General features: G+C 55.9%; 1 protein-coding gene across 5 annotated transcripts; it reads right to left on the bottom strand.

Annotated features, from left to right (window-relative positions):
• Positions 1 to 167: 167 nt before the first annotated feature.
• On the bottom strand, positions 168 to 18110 carry Traf7 (TNF receptor associated factor 7). Of its 5 annotated transcripts, none has more exons than XM_046442723.2 (21): positions 17961 to 18110; positions 10963 to 11081; positions 10671 to 10728; positions 8613 to 8704; positions 6417 to 6533; positions 5720 to 5812; positions 5473 to 5506; positions 4391 to 4574; positions 4146 to 4280; positions 3390 to 3607; positions 3240 to 3313; positions 3003 to 3051; positions 2796 to 2923; positions 2591 to 2673; positions 1884 to 1923; positions 1658 to 1774; positions 1452 to 1574; positions 1137 to 1256; positions 905 to 1036; positions 700 to 819; positions 168 to 539 (listed from the first exon to the last, which is right to left on the bottom strand). In XM_046442723.2, the coding sequence occupies exons 2-21, from the start codon at positions 11041 to 11043 to the stop codon at positions 525 to 527; spliced, it is 2013 nt and encodes a 670-aa protein (XP_046298679.1). In that variant the 5' UTR covers positions 11044 to 11081; positions 17961 to 18110; the 3' UTR covers positions 168 to 524. The 5 variants fall into 5 exon arrangements, with proteins under 5 accessions (XP_046298679.1, XP_058435018.1, XP_046298720.1 ...); XM_058579035.1 differs by having other exon boundaries at positions 1137 to 1214; XM_046442764.2 differs by having other exon boundaries at positions 4152 to 4280.
• Positions 18111 to 18378: the final 268 nt, after the last annotated feature.

Genomic DNA, 18378 nt, shown 5'->3' with positions numbered 1-18378 from the left:
GTTGGGAAAAGTGGGGTGTGGAGGCTGGGAACCAAAGGGTGGTGAGCCTCTCCTGCAGGGAGGAAAGGTCCCCCCAACCTCTTTCCCTCAATGCTGTTTTCTGTAAATACCAATGTCCTCAGGGCCATGTGTAACCCCTGGCCCCAGGATGTGTCCCCACTCATGGCCACAGTCTGTGCAGCTTTTATTTCAATCAGGAAGTAATCAAATAAATCTATATACAGTCTAAAAACAGTAGAAAAGGTAAGTAAAAAGGCCCATAGTCCAGTTGGGGTGGGGACAAAGGGTCGGCTGGGCAAGCGTCGTACCTGGCACCCAGAGAAGAGCCTGGGCGTTGCCCTAACCGCAATGAGACAGGGCCGAGTTGAGTAGAGGGAGGTTCACGGAGTGAGGGCAGGGAGGGCACTGCCTGGCCACATGACTCTGTCTGCTCCTACAGGGCAGGAAGAAGCTCCAAGGCCACCCCGTGTTGCCAGCTTGGCTCAGACAGGCCCACAGGGAGTAAAGGCCTGGCCTGAATTCTGTTAGCATGTCCAAACCTGCAAAGAAAGGTCTGTTTAAGGTGCTGCTGTGGCCCAAGGACACTTGTCAGTCACACCTGCCCTACACTGGCACATACCGGGGGCCACTAGCTCCTCATCCTCTCTGTCCCTCCATTCTGTGCAGCCCCTTTGAATAGTCTGAATCATAGACACTGACCTTCACGGTGCTATCCACAGCTCCTGAGAAGAGCCGGCCCCGGGACACAGCCAGTGCAGTCACACTACCCTGGTGGCGCAGTAGGGTCTGGGTGCAGATCATGTTATCCATACTCCAGACCTGGGGGGCACAGGGGATGTGAGGGCCAACCCAAGCCCAGACATCTTCCCTCTGCACCTCCTGTTGCTACTGGGCCAGGATGTACCCTGAGGGACCGGTCGTAGGACGCACTGAAGACTTTGGTCTGGTCTGGTGTCGAGATGACTGCCAAGGCATAGACGGTTCCCACATGGCCTGTTAGGGTCCGCACCTGCTCCTTGGACTCGATGTCCCATACCTGAAGGGGGGTATGGGACAGGCACAGGTGGTCAGAGAGATCCAGAATGAGGAGAAGATGGGCCCTGAGTCAAACCTGCCCCTGGGTACTCAGCCCTTACATGGATGAGGTTCTCATAGGTGCCACAGACAATGTGGTGATTCGTCACAGCGATGGAGTAGACACTGCCACCAGATGTCTGTAGGACATGGATGCAGTCGAGGGTCCGGATGTCCCAGATCTATGGGCAATTGTCCCCACTTGGTCCAGGCCAGGAGCCTCACCCCCAAGGTCTCTGAAGCTCAGATACTAAGGCAGCCTGCCCACCCACCCAGGGTGTGTACAACTGTAGGGGCAGGATAGAGGGAATGCTCAGGGATGGCCTTGCAAGTATAGCAGAGGGCAAGGCTTGCCAACAGGGGGTAGCCTGGCACACCTTGATTGTCTGGTAGGAGCCACTGTACAAGTAGCTCTGGGCTGCCACCAGGGCCCGCACCCAGTGGTTGAGGCCTGTGAGCTCCTTCTTCAACTTTAGTTCAGTACCCACGATGTCCCAGACCTGTGGGGATGGCTGTGAGCATAGGCTGGGTCAGTGCCCAGTGCCCTGATGCTGCGCATGTGCATGCACACTCTTGCCTGTACCTTAATGGCCTTCAGGGAGCCACTGAAGAGCATGTTGTGAGAGGACACAAGTGTGCACACAGGGTTGTCATGGGCCCGGATGGTGTTCACCTTCTGCAGGTTCTGGATGTCCCACACCTAAGGTGGTGAAGGCAAGCCTTAGGACCGTCCTACTGCGTGAAGCCTGGGCAGTAAGGTGGGAGCTGGGTCTCCTCTCCCCATGCCTCCCCCCACTGGCCCCACTCACAATGATAGTGCAATCTGCAGAGCCACTATAGAGCTTGCACCTGGGGAAGCAGAGCCAACAGGTGAGGGAGAGGGAAGGTGCCATCCTTTCTGACAATGCCCTGGCTAGGGCCAAGTGAACCAGCATCTTGGCCTGGTGCCAGAGCCTCTGCTGTTTCTGAACCACATCCAGTGTGTGTGGGAACCTTGGAAGTGGCAGCCTAGCCCCTGGTGCCTGCCTGGCAAGCATCTGATAGCCGAGCTGGGCAAGAGTCACCAGCCATTAGCCCCACTGCCAGGAAAACTGCTACAGCTAGTGACTGAGCACCTCTGCCTCTTGATACATACTCACACACATTAAGGCCCACACATGGCCTCCCAATATGAGACCAGAAGTCAGGTCCAGAGAAAAGGCCCTCCCCCAGGGAAAAGGAGGTGGCCAGGAGATGCTCCATATCAGGGCCCTGGCTTGCTAGTGATGCTGATCTCCTGCCTCTGCCCTCTAGGTCTGGCCACCTAAGGTGCACCAGGGCTAGGGTCAGGATCTGTTGGGAGGCCAGTATGCTAACACACAACTCTGGAGACAGAACCACCACCCAGGGATCCAGCACCACTCAGGGCTGAGGGTGCCCTAAGGTGGAACAGACACAGCCACACAGGCTGAGCTCATAGCCCATGGGGCCACAGCAGTGCCTCTTGGTCAGTGGGCACACACGTGCCTGGACTCACCCCTGGATGCAGAGAGCTAGCACAATGCCGTCATGGCCCTCTAGTGTCTTCTGGCATTTGTAGGTGGTACAGGTGTCCCATACCTGTAGAGACGGGGTCAGAGTAGATCCAAGCAGAGTCAGCCCAGTGCCATGGGGCAGGATGGCAGGATAAAGAAGCCAGCCATCCGGGGGAGAAGGCCCTGCCTGGGCAGGAACCCACCCACCTTGATGGTCTTGTCAGAGGAACCACTGAAGAGCAGGTCACCCATGGAGTAGACACAGAGACACCAGACAGGGCCCTGGTGGCCTACAAAGGTCCCTTTGCACTTGAAGATCTGCTGAGGGTCGTAGGCTGCAGATGCAAGAAGCTGGTGAGGGACCCATGGGGGTCCAGGGAATAGTGTGTGGAAGCAGTAGGGGGCCATACTCACATCCTAGGATGCCCATGTTCAGCCTTGCGTTGATGTGGGACAGCTCATCCTACAAGGCCAAGAACAGAAGGGTGCAGCCATGGAGCCCCGCAGGCCTGGGCTGAGCAAGCGTGGCAGCAGCCCTCACCCAAATAGACTTCTAACTCCAACTAATTGGAACAAAGGCCAGTGGGGGAGGCCTGCCTGCTGGGGCCCACCTTCCTGCATCTCACCCACCTGCATGCCCAGCCCACTCACATTCAACATGGATGCATCCCTCCGGAACTCCATAAGGTCCTCGCTGAGTTTGCTCTGATTTTCGTCCAGGACATCTGCACAGCAGGAGAGAGGGTGTCACTGGCATCAAGAGCAGTGGCTGTACCCTGTACCCTGTGGGTTGGCCCTCACCAAACTTGAGCTCGAGGCTCTTCTCTAGCTGGTCAATCTTCTCAGAGAGCTTGCCCAGCATGGAGCGCAGGAAGGCTATCTCCTGGTCCTTTTGTGCCAGGGCCACATGCATCTCATGGAAGCGGTCATCTGTCTGCTGCAAGAACTCCTTCAGGCCCTCAAACCTGCATGTCTCTAGATGTGTCTCATATGTGTCCTGGTTCCCGATGAAGGTGCACCTGGGGGAACAGGACAGCTGCCCAATTGCTTGCCTGCCAGGACCCCGTCCCTGGCTTCTCTGACCCCAAGAATCCCTTAAGAATCCTCCCCTGCTGTAGCCAACACACACCAGATTCAGCTGCCCTCCCACCTGCCTGACCCCCAGCACCCAGCAAGCTACTTCCTGAGAGAAATCCAATCATGCACCCTCAAAGCTCTTCAAAGTTTCCTCTCTCCCTGAAAATAAAACCCACAGTGCTTATTGGTTTCCCTGCCCTGAAGAGCTGGATTTCTCTGCCTCTTCTCCCACCCCACCTCTCTCTCTAGTGGCAACTCTAGTCATCTGCTCAAATCTATTCCTGGGTGCTCCTTCCCTGACACTCCAGCTCCTCGACCCATCCAGTCCCCTCTGAGTTCCAATGGGAACTCAGTCCCTCCAAGGCAGCTGGACCTCGGCTATGATGACAGTCATCAATGTCCTCGGGACCAGCACACAGGGGCTCTCAGCTGAGGTGTGCTGAGGAGGAATGGGACCCCTACCTGTGCCCCCCCACTCACCCGTACTTGGAGTGAGGACACTTGATGTGCTCGCATTCTTTGAGGTGGGCTTCCAGGTTCATCTTGAGGAGGGGTGGGCAGCTAGGATTGTTGGGGCAGCGCACAGGCCTGTAGTCACAGCTGCCCTCGTGATCCCTGTACAAGAGTAGATCATGGGGCATGTGGGAGGTTAAGCTAGGCAGAGCCACATGGAGCCCCCAGAAACAAAGGTGCTCAGAACTCTCTGGGGGCTGGTGGCTACTTACTTTCGGGCACTAAGCTTGATGGTGAAGGGGCACCCCCGGGGGTCCACCTCGAAGACACTGGGCTTCCCTGCACCCACCACACGGCAGCCGTGCCTGCAGTGGATGAAGAGCTCCCCAATTTGTTCGGCCACTGCGATGTTGTTCACCACCACTGTCAGCTTGGCATTGTCCACGGGACACTTCTCTGGGGGAGGAGGGCATGCTGTTCCCATAGCCTGCCCAGCAACCCCATCCCTGGTAGCTCTGCCCAGTGCAAGCTGAATCCCACTGAGGCAGGAGAGCAAAGTGGAAGGACCAGGTATGCGTGAGCCCACTAAGTGCATGATCCACCCATCTATGACCTACTGAGGTGCCTGGCACAGGAACAGGTGAAGGGCTGGGCCACCCAGAATGACAAGCAGGTAGTGACAGGCGTCTCTCAGATAACCCAATAAAGTTTTTTTTGTTTTTTTTTTTTTCTTCTTTGATGGTGAGGGGGATTGGGGATTGAACTCCGGGGCACTTGACTAGTAAGCCACATCCTTGGCCCTATTTTATATATTCTTTTTTACTCGCTTTTGCCGAGTCTGGCTGTGAACTTGCAATCCTCCTGCCTCGGCCTCCTGAGCTGCTGGGATTACAGGTGTGAGCCACCACGCCCGATAAAGTCTTAAGCAAGGGCAAGGGGCCGAGGGCAAGGAGCGAGAGACAAGGCATGAGGAAGAAACCAGTCTGGGTGGCAACAGTATGGGAACAGCCACTAAGGGGGTAGGAAAAGGTGCTGGTGGGGACAGAGGTCCCCATTAGAGTACAGGTGCTGAATCTGGGAGGCCCCACCCCATACCCACTACATTGAGGTCTGAATCTGGAGACACTGGGAATTCTGGGTCCCACTGCTCCTCTAACGGAGCTCCTGAGCTTGGGCCTTAGTGCCTGCAGCACCACTACAGCCCTTGCAGAGGACACGCATGCCTGGACTGTGGGAAAGATCAGTGCGAAGCCAATAGCCTCTGCTGAGTGGCCTGGGCCACAGATAAGATGAAGGCTCCCCTCCCCTGCTGGGGGATGAGGTGGCTGGGTCTGGACAGGAGGGAAGAACCTACCTGACTTCAAGGCGCATCTTCTACAGAACGTGTGCTGTGGGAATAAAGGACAGATTTGGGGGATGGCTGAGGTCTTCTTCACCCCAAGTCAAAGCCAGTAGCAGCCAGGGTTCATCCCACTCCTTGCCCTGCACCATAGAAGGCACCTACTAGGCAGCCAGATCAGGCCTGTAATCCAAGCCAGGGCTCACAGGAAGGGGCAAGCAGCCGGACGGAATAGGGAGGGAGGGTCCATAGGCAGCCTCACCCCACAGGTGGTGATCACAGGGTCCTTGAATACACCACAGCAGAGTTGGCAGCACAACTTCACCGAAGGCTGCTCAGCAAATACCAGTGGTTCCTGAACCGAGTGGGCAAAAGGTAGGAGAAGGGGAGGTGGGCTGGGGTGCTGACAGGGGCCAAGGGAGCCCCCCTCAGTCTCACCACCCAGGCTGACTGGCCCACCCCTGCCAAGTCCCAAGCTGCTCTCTGGGGCTGGAGGCATCTCAGCTGGGATGTCTTTAGACAGGCTGCTGAGGCCTGGGAGGGCCTTAGGAGAACCAAGGAGGGAAAGCAGGGGGTGAGGCCCCCAAAGGCAGGGCTCAAGTAGCGGGGGGGGCCATGTCCAGCAGTGCAGACAGTGTCCACACACACTGTCTGGGCCAGTTCTTGCCTGACCCTTTTCCTAGGATGAAGACCAAAAAGGGCCCCCACCTGGCTCCACCTGAGCCCCACATTCCCATTGCCCTTCCCTGGGCAACCCTGAGATGGGAGTAGAAAAACCACATCTCCAGCCTGGCCCTTCAAGTTCTGACACGGACCAGAGAGGACCAGAACTCCTGAGCAGACCTGATCCACTCTCTCACTAGGAGCTAGGCTTGTGTGGCCTGAGGGAAAAGAACCCCATGGCCCCAGAGCACAGTGACAGTTCTGAAGACCCTCTACACTGAGCCCACTGCACCTACCGGCTCCTCTTCTTCCTCAGGCAGTGAGAATGTGGAGCGCAAGGACATGCTGGACTCAGAATGCAGGGAGCGGACGGAGATGGCCGAGTCAGAGCGACGAGGGGTGCTGATGGGGGGCTGCACGGAGAGAAGCAGCTCATCAGGGGCTCCATACAAGGTCTGTGCAGTGGGGAAATGGGGCCCAGCACTGCAGAGACTGGAAGGGAGCAGTGTCCCTGGGATACCTGTGAACTAGCAGGTACTTTTGTGGGGGTAGCCACAAGCAGTACATGGGGAGCCAGTGCAGCCTCTGGTCCCCAGCCTGCCTGCTTAATCAGCGGCCTCGGTCCCTGGTGCTGGGCTGCCCACTTAGGACTGCCAACTTTCTTTGTGTAAATGGAGAGACTTCCTGCTATTCAATTCTACGAGGACACACTCGGGCTGCTTCCTGCTTCCTGAGAGGGAATGTAGGCTGCAGAGGGGGTGCTTCCAATAGCCAATCCTGGGGCAGAAGAGAGCCCCTGGATTATTGGATGGAAGGCTGGCCTGGGAGTGGCTGCTGGGCTCCAGGTGCCCACTAGGCTCAGCAGCCTGCCTAGTGTCCTGCCTAGGAGACTCTAGCTCAGCCTGGAATGTTTGCAGAGAAGGCAGGGATAGGTCCCCAGCAAGTCCTGCCTGAGTCTCCTGAGAGAAGGAGGCCAGGGCCTCCCTCAGATGCCTGTCTGCCTGAGCCTGCACAATGAGGGATTGAGGGGGTTTAGTAGAAGGGGACAGGCACTGTTCCTTCTTCCTTTCTGGGCCTCGGCCTGGAAACTTTCAGAAGTTTCCCAGAGCTGATGCTCTCTTAAGCCCTTCCTTCTGGGGTGACAGAAGCTTGCAGTCTCATTCCTTGAGTCACTACCTTCAGGAAGCAGCACATGCACACTGCAGGTCAAAGTCCTCCAGGCCTGGGCCTAGCTGCCTCTCTGCAAAGCCTCTGTCCAGCATGGAGGTGGACAAGTTGATCATTTCCCTGCCAGCCTGGGTGTGAAACCCCATGGTACACAGGCATAGCCAGTCCCAGGGCCAGACATCCCCAAGCGGGTGGCAGTGAAAGCAGAACCAGAAGGGAGCAGCCATAGAGCTCCACTCTCCTCTGCCTACCATTGGTGGACTTCTCTCAGGACCCAAATCTCCTGAGCACAGGGGTAGGCTGGGGGCTGCCTACAGGCCCAGAGCAAACACAGAAGGTGCTCACATTTCTTTAAGGCTACTATAATCCACTGGATGCTCTGTAATTATCTGAAACCAGAGAAACAGTGAATCTACTTCCTCCAAGGCCCAGGCTGGCTGGTCAGAGGTCATAAATGAAGACAGAGGCAGGCAGAGGCCCAAGTGTGCCTATTCAATCGATTAGAATTTTCTCTATTAACAAGGAAAAACAAATCCTGGCCTCTCAGAATGAGGAGAAGCCTTCGGTCCTGAGAAGGCCTGGCTGAGCTGGGAGAACCAGCCAAAGGCCATCAGCAAAGCTGCTGTACCAGCAAGGCAAGGTAAAGCAGAGAGCAGGCCCAGAGGAAGGCCAGTGTGCTGCCCAGTACTGTTGGGGTTGGCCTCTGTTCTCTGGAAGGCCCAGAGCCCAGAAACGAGCACCAATGACCTAACTGACAGGGAATGGCCAGCATGACCCTGGCTACCGTGCTGGACAACAGCCCCTAGCCCAAGTGTCCTAAACTCCTCCCTCCCTCACATGGCCAGGAACAGGGCTCTCTAGCACCCCTGCACTCATCTGGGGCCTCAGAGGCCCCCTGCTTCTGTTGACCCCACAGCTTAGGTCCATGTACCTTTCCTCACCTGCTCTCTCTCTCCCCAGGAGGGACCCCTCTCTCAATTCCCTGCCTACCCAGCAACCCACTCTCTCTACCCAGCAAGAGCACAGGCTTCAGGAACATGGATTTTACCTGGTCATTCTCCAGACTGAACCTTCTGTGGATCCCGTCTCACTTGAGACAGAGCCTAATGTGTCTTGTCCTGGCCCTCAGGTGCCACACCCTCCAGCCCAGTCCCTCAAATTGGCTGTTCCTGCCACCACCATCTGGTCAATGGGGCCTCCTTTTTGTCCTAGGGACTTGCTAAGTGTGCTCAGGGTGTCTACACATTTTTCGCTCTGCCCTAGTGTCAGCACTTCTTGGGCCCTGGGCCCCAGGAAAGAGAGTCTGAAGGAGGGTGGGGACCTACCATGCTGTCCTCCTCATCCCGTGGGGAGTAGGCGAGGGTGCTGGAAGAGGAAGGTGTTCTGCGGTGCTGCTTGTAAGTACTGGTCCCATCGGCTGCCAAGAAAAGAGGGAAGGGGCCCAGAGCTATGGAGGTAGGCTGCTGCAGGAAGGCCTGACCATGCTGTGCTGGACCTGATTGGCAGAGCCTGTGCAGCATGTGGGTCCCTGGGGGCTGTTTCTAGCTCTTGGCCTTCTCCAGGTACAAGAGGGTGCAGTAACAGGGTGGGTAGCTGGAGTTGCCCCCCAATATCAAACCATGCCGGGAACATGGCTGTGGAACTCACCCTGCCCATGGACAGCCCCAGAACTGAGTCTGGACACTCCTGGCCCCAGCCCAGCCTACCCTTGGAAGGGGCCTTCTTTTAGAGCCTCCACAAGGTCCCATCAACCCAGCCTGACCTGGGCTACTCCATGCCCCGCTGAAGTGCATAGCCAGTACCAAGTGATTACACCTAAGGTCACTGGCAGGAGTGTTTGAACTTCAAGGTAACTGCCAGCTGAATTGTCTGACAGCCTTGGTTCACAGGAAACATGCACAGACAGGCCAAGGGCATGTAGTAGGGCCAAGACAGCATGCTGATGGTCTGGGTCCTCCTACCCCTCTTCCTGGCACAGTCAGAACTAGGAAGCAGCCCCAGCCATTTTAACTTCCCCAGTGAAGGTGCTCAGCACCCTCCCTCCTCCTGCCCATATCATCCCTGCTATGCCTGAGCAAGAAAGCTGGACTGCCCTGAGAAGCAGGGCTGGGAAAGGCCACCTCATGGGCCCCACACTCTCTTCACTGGATGCACTGGAGTGGCTCCTATCAGCCTCAGGCCCAGCCAGGTCCAGATAGCACAACAACCAGCCCCAAGGCCTCAGGACAAGATCCGGCCTTCAACTGCCTGCCTTGTGATTGGGCCTCTGTTTCCCTATCTGTCACAAGAGTGGCCAGATAAGGCAACTACTATTGCTTTACTGATGAGCTCCAACACACCCTTGCCACTAAGGACAAGGGTGCAATAGCCCATGTTCCCCTCTGTTCCCAGAACTTTTGACAGCTGTAACAGGCACTGTGCACTCTCCAAAGGTAGATGAGCAATCCCTTGGGTGGGTGATTAGGAGTGATGTTTTCTTTTTTCCTTAGAAAAAAGTCACATGAGCCAGGTGTAGTGGCATATACTGTAACCCCAGAAGCTTGGTAGGCTGAGGCAGGAGGATTGTGAGTTCAAAGTCAGCCTCAGCAACTTAGCAAGACCCTAAACAACTCAGTGAGACCCTGTCTCTAAATAAAACACAAAAAGGACTGGGGATGTAACTCAGTGGTTGAGTGCCCCTGGGTTTAATCCCCAGTACCAAAAAACAAAAAACAAAAACAAACCCAGCCACATGACAAGAAAAGCAGCCTTTTCAGAGCCCCTAAGGGTCACCAGTAGCAGGAGGAGCTGGCATGAGAAGGCGCATCAGGTCTATCCAGGGGAGACCTTAGGAAGGCAATTAAAAAACAATTGGCTGGCACAAACCTAAAAGCACAGCACCAGAAAGGCAAGAGAACACACTCCTGCCCAAAGTCCTGGACCTGAGAAAAGGGCACTGGCCCCACACCTTCAGGAAGGACACTATATCTGCAGTGTCCTACAACCGCAGACCACAGTGCTGGGGTTAAGGGTCATGGATCACGACCAAGAAAGGATCCACGACACTCATGACCTGCTAGAGGCTAGGAGACGGGCTGAGGATGAGCCAGCCCCAAGTAAGGTTGAGAAGGATTGGGTGGGCCGGTGGTGTTGCCAGCGAAGTCAGAAGAGCCCTCCTGGGAGTGGTGCTAGGAAGAAAGGGAAGGACAATGCCAGGGGACGGGAGAAAAGGATGCACAGCAAAGGCTGAGGTGTTGGAGCAGGATGGCCTGGCTTCCGCCCAGCCAGGAGACATGACAAGCAACAGAGGCCGGAAGCTGCTGGTGCCTTCTCCAGGACCAGTGCCTGCCTCACTAGGAAGGCTGGCCTGGGAGGGGCCAGATTCCTCCTATTCACAGGCTCACCTTTCGTGATGGTGGTGACTGCTGAGAAGGCGGGTCCAAAGGTTGTTTCCATTCTGGTCTAGGAGAAAAGGAGGAGCCTTGGCCTTGTCCCCTGAGAGAATGTGGACATGCACTAACACACTTACCCGCAGACGGGTGTACTTATGTAGGGATACCCAACACCATGCTTGGGAGGTATCCCTGCTTGCAGGCCTGCTGAGCAGGGGTTACTCTGGAAGCTCTGCAGTCAGTGCCAATGACTGGAGCATGGGTATACAAAGAGGGCAGACCCTCACCCTTGGGCGCCCCTTACCCCGGTGCTGAGGTCTGGGGAGGGAAGGTTGGCAGGACCCCCAGAGAAGCGGTTGTAGCGGGCGCTCTGGCCTGAGCTCATGCTCTAGAGAGGCATCCAGGGTCCTTGGGCAGCGTTCCCTGTGGATGGAACACAGATAAAGGACTGAAAAGTGGGGGCCTAGTCCCTGGCCATCTGCCAAGCTGCCCCCGCATGATGGGCCTGCCCTAGCCGGTACACCACAGGACACACTGTGGCATGTTCCTCTCTAATACCAATTTTCAGGCAAGAGCCCTTCTGCCCGCTCCTGTCCCAGCCTTGTGACTGGGCTGCAGGGAGGCGGGCCCTCAATTTTACCAGTCCTCAAAGCCTAGCCCTCCTAAAAGCCCACAAAGCTCTGCTCCAGAGGGAGGGAGTCCTCCAACTGTGCTGTCACAGCTGGTCACTTCTAGACAGGTTGCTCTGCAGGCTGAATGTCCCTGGTTCCAAGTCTGGAGCTCAGTGGGCATTCTCTACCAGCCCACTGGGCTTTGTCCAGGGTGTGACACACATTAGACCTAGTCCACAGGGACCAGGGCAAGAAGAATGTTGTTTCCTACCATGGCAGGTTCTGTCAGGACCTGGCCAGACAGCAAGGACTCTGGGAGAAACCGTGGGGTGAAATAACTGGAGTCCAACTTTGCCCACACACGATCACATGAAGAAAAGTCACAGAAGAGAGTGGAGCCTCAGCTCTTGACCTCAGGTCACCTACACCCCTGACTGTGCCACTCAGGGCTCAAATGCTGGGGAGGCAGGGAGAAGGTATGTGGGAAGCATAGGAGGTCCACCAATAGAGCCTGGGGTGGGCCTGAGTGATCTTACCCCTCAGCAGGCCAGACCTACAGAGAAGAAGGAAGATTAGAGAAAAAAGAAAACACAGACAATAGGTCATACTCAGGACAGGTCCTGGCAACAGAGCAATCTCAGGCTGAGACAAACCCTACCTTGTGGCAGCCCAGCCACATCCCTGCAGGGGCACAAGCAATGCCAGAGGACGCACCCTCCCAAGCGGTCACTCTTAGGACTAGCAGCCTAGAAGTTAGGAGCCTATAAGGGTGGTGCTAGGATGGCACCATGTCCTGCCATGGAGCAGCAGCTGTGGTTAGAGCCACAAAGCTCCAGCAGATCTCCCCATAGGGAAGAAGGCTACATACCAGGACCGCATCATGAGGCACACATGTGCTCAATGACTTCAAAACCAGCTTTCTACTTGGGGGCATGACAGCAGAATGCCCACCTCAGGGTCCACAGCAGCAACCGGTTCCTGAGAAACTACCCCCAGCCCCACACCCAGGAGGTGGGAGAAATAGTTTCTGCCCCATGCTATGATAATATAGCACATGGGCAGCCTCGCTGCTTCCAGCACCTTGCTTCCCTCCTCCCACTCCAGTCACCTGCCAGCACATATCCTTGGCTCCATAGCATCCATCTCCTCCCTCCCACTGCACCAGCCCCATTACCCAGCAAAAGCTACCCCACCCAATACCCCCAGACCGAACTGAAACTCCAGGGCTTGGCTGTGTGCCTCAAACTAGGCTCTCTGGGGAAGGGCAACTGAGCTCAAAGGAGGTATCCCTGGGGCTTGTTCTGCCCCAACACGTGTCTGCTCCTAGCCCCCAGCACCGCTGCTGGCTTCCTTGCTAATCAGGAAGGCCCAGGACAGCTGGCCAGGGGTTTAGCTTGCTACCTAGCCATCCTGAACCCAGGGTCTGGAGGACTCACATTAAGGTGGCTCACAGGCAGCATTAGGAGACACTGACCTGGATTTCACAAACCCATCTTGCTCTCTCACTGATAGCTTCCAGGGCCACAAGGCCAGCTGCAAGCTCCAGCAGCCGGACCCCAGCAGGTACTCCCCCAGGTTCACAGAGAGGCTGCCTACCCAGGAAGACTACCCAACACCCCACCCGTTGTTCCAGGCTGGGAGAGCAGGGACTGGCTTCTCCTCACTCTGAGGTGAGGTAAACAGAAAGGCACGCAGGGCAACATGCAAATCAGCCGGAAAGTCCCAAAGGCCAATAGCGGCCAAGGCTACAGCACGACACAGCGACACAGCGGTGGTGGGGGAACTTACAGGACTGGCCCAGAAGCCACGCTGAGCAGGAAAGGAGGGAGGCAGACTGCTGGGCCTGGGAAGTTGTTTCCCAGATCACAAGGGCCCAGCCCCAACCAGGGATTGGGGGTAGGCAGGACCCGGGCTGGAGTCCAGCACCCCCATCTGTGTGCCCTGCCTGGAAGGCAGCAATCCATCATCAGCATCTCCAAATTGAGCAAGATGCTGAGGCCTCCCCTTAGCCCAGTCCCCCCAGGGACTGAATTTTGCAATAACTGTCTTCCCCAGAGTCCCGGGCCCAGGCTCCAGACAGCAGAGAGGCTCTGCAGGACAAACCCCTGGGAAGCAGATGCTGAGCAGCTCAGCACCCAGCTGGCTGGCAGCACAGGGAAGCTGTGTCCTGGGTATGCCCTGGCCCTCCAGAGTGGGGGTGGGGTGCCTTTTCCTCACTGCTGAGGTTCTTGGTGGGCAGGAAGTTGTCATCCAGAGTAAGAATTTGCCAGCGGTTCTCTGCCTCCTGGAAGCCTGGCCACCCTGGTCCTCCAGTTCCCAGTGCTGGGAAGTGGGAAACAGCTGTCCTCAGGACTGGTCCCTCTTCCAAACTAGGAAAAACCTTAGTGAGTGGGCTAAAAAAGGCTTTCCCCATCAGTTCCCTGCCCCTCCTTTTCAAGTCCAAGGATCATCTGTCTGTCTGTCAGCAGGGAACAGAACAGGTATTCTTTTCTTTCTTCTTTTTTGGTGGTACTAAGGATTGAACCCTTGAACCCAAGGGTGCTCTACCACTGAGTTATATTTCCACTCCTTTCCATTTTTATTTTGAGACAAGGTCTCACTAAATTGCCCAGGTTAGACTTGAACTTGTGATTCTCCTTTCTCAGCCTCCTGAGTTACAGGGATTAGAGGTGTGCACCACAGTACCTAGCAGGATTCTATCTTTTAAAGAGGAAAGACCCCAGAAGAAATGGTGCTGTCTACCTTGGCTGTCACCAGTTGGTAAATGTGACCCAAGTGTACTCAGGGTTCTGAGGCAGGGTGGGGTAGGTATGTGCAAACAGGGCAGAGCAGTCTCTCTTCCCCTAGTCTCTGCTCCACCAAATCCTCCACCTGGGGCAACCTCACTTGAGTTTGGGGTAGAGGCCCAGAGATTTTTGCCCATTCATTTCCACATCCAAGGGAGTTCTTCAGATCCTGGGAGTACTCCCTGGCCAATAAGACCTTCCTCTCTGCACACATGGAATGCAGCAACCCCTCTTCTAGAAACCCTGATCAGGAGGGTAAGGCCCTTTCCTTTTGCCCCCAGGAGGGAGTGCTTGGAGACAGCACAGGATCTGCTAGGTATCATGCTTGGGGGTTGGGGGAGTAAGAGACAGATCTCTAATCCTTTTCCCTTGGGACAAACCCTGAGGAGATCTGGGTCAGGCTTGGCCAGGATCCTTGCCTATTTGGACTCTATGGCTGGCAGCAGGGGGAGTGGACAGCCCAGGTGGGCCCTGTTGGAGAGAGGGGCAATGGAGGGAGTCTACAGATCCAACTCCCTACTAAGGCCAAGCCCACACTTAGGGCACTCCTCCTGCATCCTCAAGGGATTGGGGTAGGGGTGGCCCTATCCATTGAATAACATGTGCTAAGCCCTGAAGGAAGCAGGCACACCCTGAGAGTCCTCTTAGGCGTATAACCACCTTGAGAAGAGCCTAGGATGTGTCCACAGGCCTTAGCAAGCCTGAGCTGTGGGTGGCCAACTGGCTGGACAGCAGCCAAAGTTCCAAGCATGGCTCTTTGAATCATGGAGCCAGCCTAGGGGACCCACAAACCATCCCACAAGCTGACCAACCCCTGGGTCAGCCCTTGCCTCAGCTCTCCTGGCCCAAGCCCAGGTCCAGCTGCCAAACCCTATAGAAACAGTCCTGGTTGCCATAGCAAAGCCACATGCACTTCCCTGTCTCTTCTCCCAATGTCCCCTTAGCACATCTTTTCCATCCCAGACAGGCAGGGTGTAATGTCCAGAATCTCTGCAGCATCCCTGTTTTGCCTGCTTCAGGCCTGAGGATCCCCTCAGAACCTCTGTAGGCCCTGCGCAGAGGCCCATTTGGCCTCTCTCCCCTCCTAGCCCTTGTCCTCACCTTGCCTTTTTCTGTTTCCTGCACTCACAGACCCAACTATGTGGAAGCCCGGTAAACAGCCTTCCCTTCCCAGGGCTCTACACCCTTGCACCTTACACCCAGCTTCCAGGCCTGTCCTGCCCAAGCTAACCCCTCCAGCATCCATGGCTCCCTCTGCTAGAGGAAGAGAAGGGCCCTGCTCAGTCGCCAGGCTCCAACCCCACTGCAGTAGGAATGGGCTTTGCTGTCCCACCTGCCCCTGGCCTCAAACTGCCATCCTTTCTTTCCCAGATCTCTTGATTGTCTATGGTGTGGCGACTGGTCACCCCTTAGTCTTGGATTTCTGCAAGGCTGCCCCTTCTGCCTGGGTGCTCCTGGGGACAGATTCACCTCCACTCTATATCCTTCTGTCTAGGACTCTGAAGCATCAGGTCCCCGTATCATCAGCACCAGCCCCTGGTGGCCTTTTCCTTCCTCATCTGCTTACTTGGCAGCATGTTCCTCCAAGGGCAGCACCTTCTATCCTGGGACTGTCATACTAGGGACACAGAGGTCTCTGTCAAAGGGCAAGGGGTAGGTGGATCCCCCTCCAAGGGTCCTTCCTAACTGAGCCCTCCAGAGGGCTGATGAAGAGTTAGATGCCCACGTCCTGGTAAGGTAAGGCCTGTGAGCAACTTGGTTCAGAGAAAAATAAGTCTAGCTGATATCTCATGGGATTGGGTACATGTGTTCCTACGGACCCCTGAAGGTGTCCATCACAGATATGATGAGTGACAGAGTTGTCAAGTCCACAGACTCAGACATATCTGGGTTAAAGGGCACCCCTGACTCTAACAGATATGTGACTGGGTGAGCATCTTGCCCTTTACTCTGTCTATAAGACAGAGTAAAGATGTACCCACACCTAAAAGGAGCCTAAGAGTTAACAATATGATTAAGAATGAAGGCTCTGCTAACAGTGGTTCCTTTCTGAGAGCTGTGAAAAATGAAGGCTGGCCCATGGACCCAGCCAGCAGCCAGTCATGCCAAGGCTGACCCAAGCCCTGTTCCTTCTGCTTTCTCCATGACTGCCAGCAAACCTCGGAGCCCCACTGCAGCTTTGAGGCAGCCAAGCAGAGCCAGAGTGGCTAAATCAGAGTCCAGGCTGCCTGCATCTTCTGACCAGCAAAGCCCTTCAGCTGCATCTTCTTTCCATTTCCTGCACCAGGTATATTTTTCATCCAGCCAGCTGGTTGAGGCTCACACCCACTGGGTGCTGGAGAGCAGAGACATGTTGATGGCTTTACGTAAGTCCGACCCTTCAGGAGCTGGAAGTCCACTAGTCTCCATTCAGTCTGCCAAAGGCACTTCTCAGTGGGTACTGAAGACCCCATCTTCATTCATTTCCAAATCCCTTGACATAGTGCCACAGGGAGTTATTTCAAGGAAACTTTCAGGTTGGGGCACCACCCTGGCTGCTTCTTTCTGGACTGTCTCCTCCTCAGCCAAACTACACATATCCCTACTCCCCCTGTGGCAGCTTCTAGCTCCCTGAGACTGCAGCAAATAGGTACAGAAACCTCAGGAATCAGAGACTGGGGTTCCATGGAGAGAAGTGAATTCCCAGAGAGGCCAAGCAGGGATTTATAGCAGAAGGTGTGCCTAACACAAATCCTCAGAAAAGGGACTGGGGAAGGGAAAGGCCTAAAGGGAAGAAGTAAAGGAGGCCATAAGCCTGTTGAAGGCAAAGGGTGAGTATCCTAAAGGAGAGGAGGGGTGTGAAGGGTGCTGACATGAGGGTGCAGATGGGCTGGGCAGATGGAACCCCTAAGCATGTGAGTCTTAGGAGTAGGGTAGAATTTCACCTGACTCAGTCCCAGCTGACCACCTTGGCCTTGCTCAAGACAAGGAGGCTTGGGCAATTAGACTCCAAAGAGGACTAGGAGACATTGGCCCAGCCTCTTCATTCTCTTCTGTCCCCACTGAATTCCCAAATCCACCTTCACATACAATCAGGAGACTCCCAGACTTACACCTGATCCATCTCCTGAGTTTCACGTCCACCCCAGTTAGCTTGTAAGCCGAATAAAATTCCCACCCTGCACTGTGAAGCTGTCCTGCCTCCTCCACCTCACCTTTCCACCAAGCCCATTCTCACTCTGGGTCTTTGCACGCCTTGCTCCCTATGCTTGGAATGCTCCTCCAGCAATGTCCCAGGACTGGCTGCTTCTTCACCTGATCTTTGGTCAACTGTACAGCACTCATCCCCATTCAGGAGCCCTCAGTACTCATTTTCTCAGCGTCCTGTTTCTCTCATGATATATCACGACTCCTCATGTTTTTGTGTACTGTCAATCCTTCCCTCCTCTCCACACCAGGAGTTGTGCCGGATGGGTTGCAACCCAGGAGACATTTGCCAACGTCTGGAGACATTTCTGTTGTCACGGGGGCTGGGGATTACTGGCTTCCAGTAAGAAGCCAGGGATGTTGTTCCACATCCTACAACGCACTGGACAGTCCCTCCAAGCAAAGAACGATTCAGCCCGAATTGTTAATAGTACGGAGGGCGGGGAACCCTGCACCAGAAGAGCTAATGAGACTGGGATCCCGTCCTCCGCTGTCTCCCAGACGCCTACAACAGTGACTGGTGCCCAGATGAAGCTCAATGAGTACAAGAAGAGAAGAACCAGGGAATGCAGGAGCGCACCGACCGGCGGCCCAGCGGCTAGGCAGACCGCCGCACCGACGCGGAGACCCCGGCCCGTGTAGGCCCCGCCCCCCAGGCCGGGCCCCCTCTGGACCGCGCGGCCCCTCGGCGCTAGCCCCGCCGCGGCACTGACACTCACCCGCCCGCGGCTGCCCGGGAGCGGCAGCGCCATCCGCTCGCTTCATCGTGCCCCCGCGGCCACCGGCCGGGAAAGGGACAGGAGGCTCGATCCGGAAGCGCTCGGGCGCTGGGCCCGCCGGGACTTGTAGTTCGCCAGATCTCGGCTGGCTCATGCGCGGCGCTTCAGAAACTACGACTTCCGGCGGCTTTTGAATCGCTCTATGTGCAGACCAATATCTGATTGGCTCTCTGCACCCGTCACTCACAGTTAGGCTCAATGGCCTTCGCCAAAGGGAGGAACTCGCCGGACGTTGGTGGTGTAGGCCTGTAGTCCAGGAACTCGGGCGGTTGAGGCGGGAGGATCGAGTTCAAGACCAGCCGGAGTAAGAGAGCAAGACGACGTCGTCTCAAAAAAGAAGCAAATAAAAAGGTAAAGC

This window comes from Marmota monax, unplaced genomic scaffold (assembly GCF_021218885.2).
Source record: "Marmota monax isolate L192 unplaced genomic scaffold, Marmota_monax_Labrador192_F-V1.1 WCK01_AAM20220418_F8-fsc00035, whole genome shotgun sequence".
NCBI lineage: Eukaryota > Metazoa > Chordata > Mammalia > Rodentia > Sciuridae > Marmota > Marmota monax.
The sequence above is the reverse complement of the archived record's forward strand: the minus strand, read 5'-3'. Positions and strand labels throughout refer to the sequence as shown.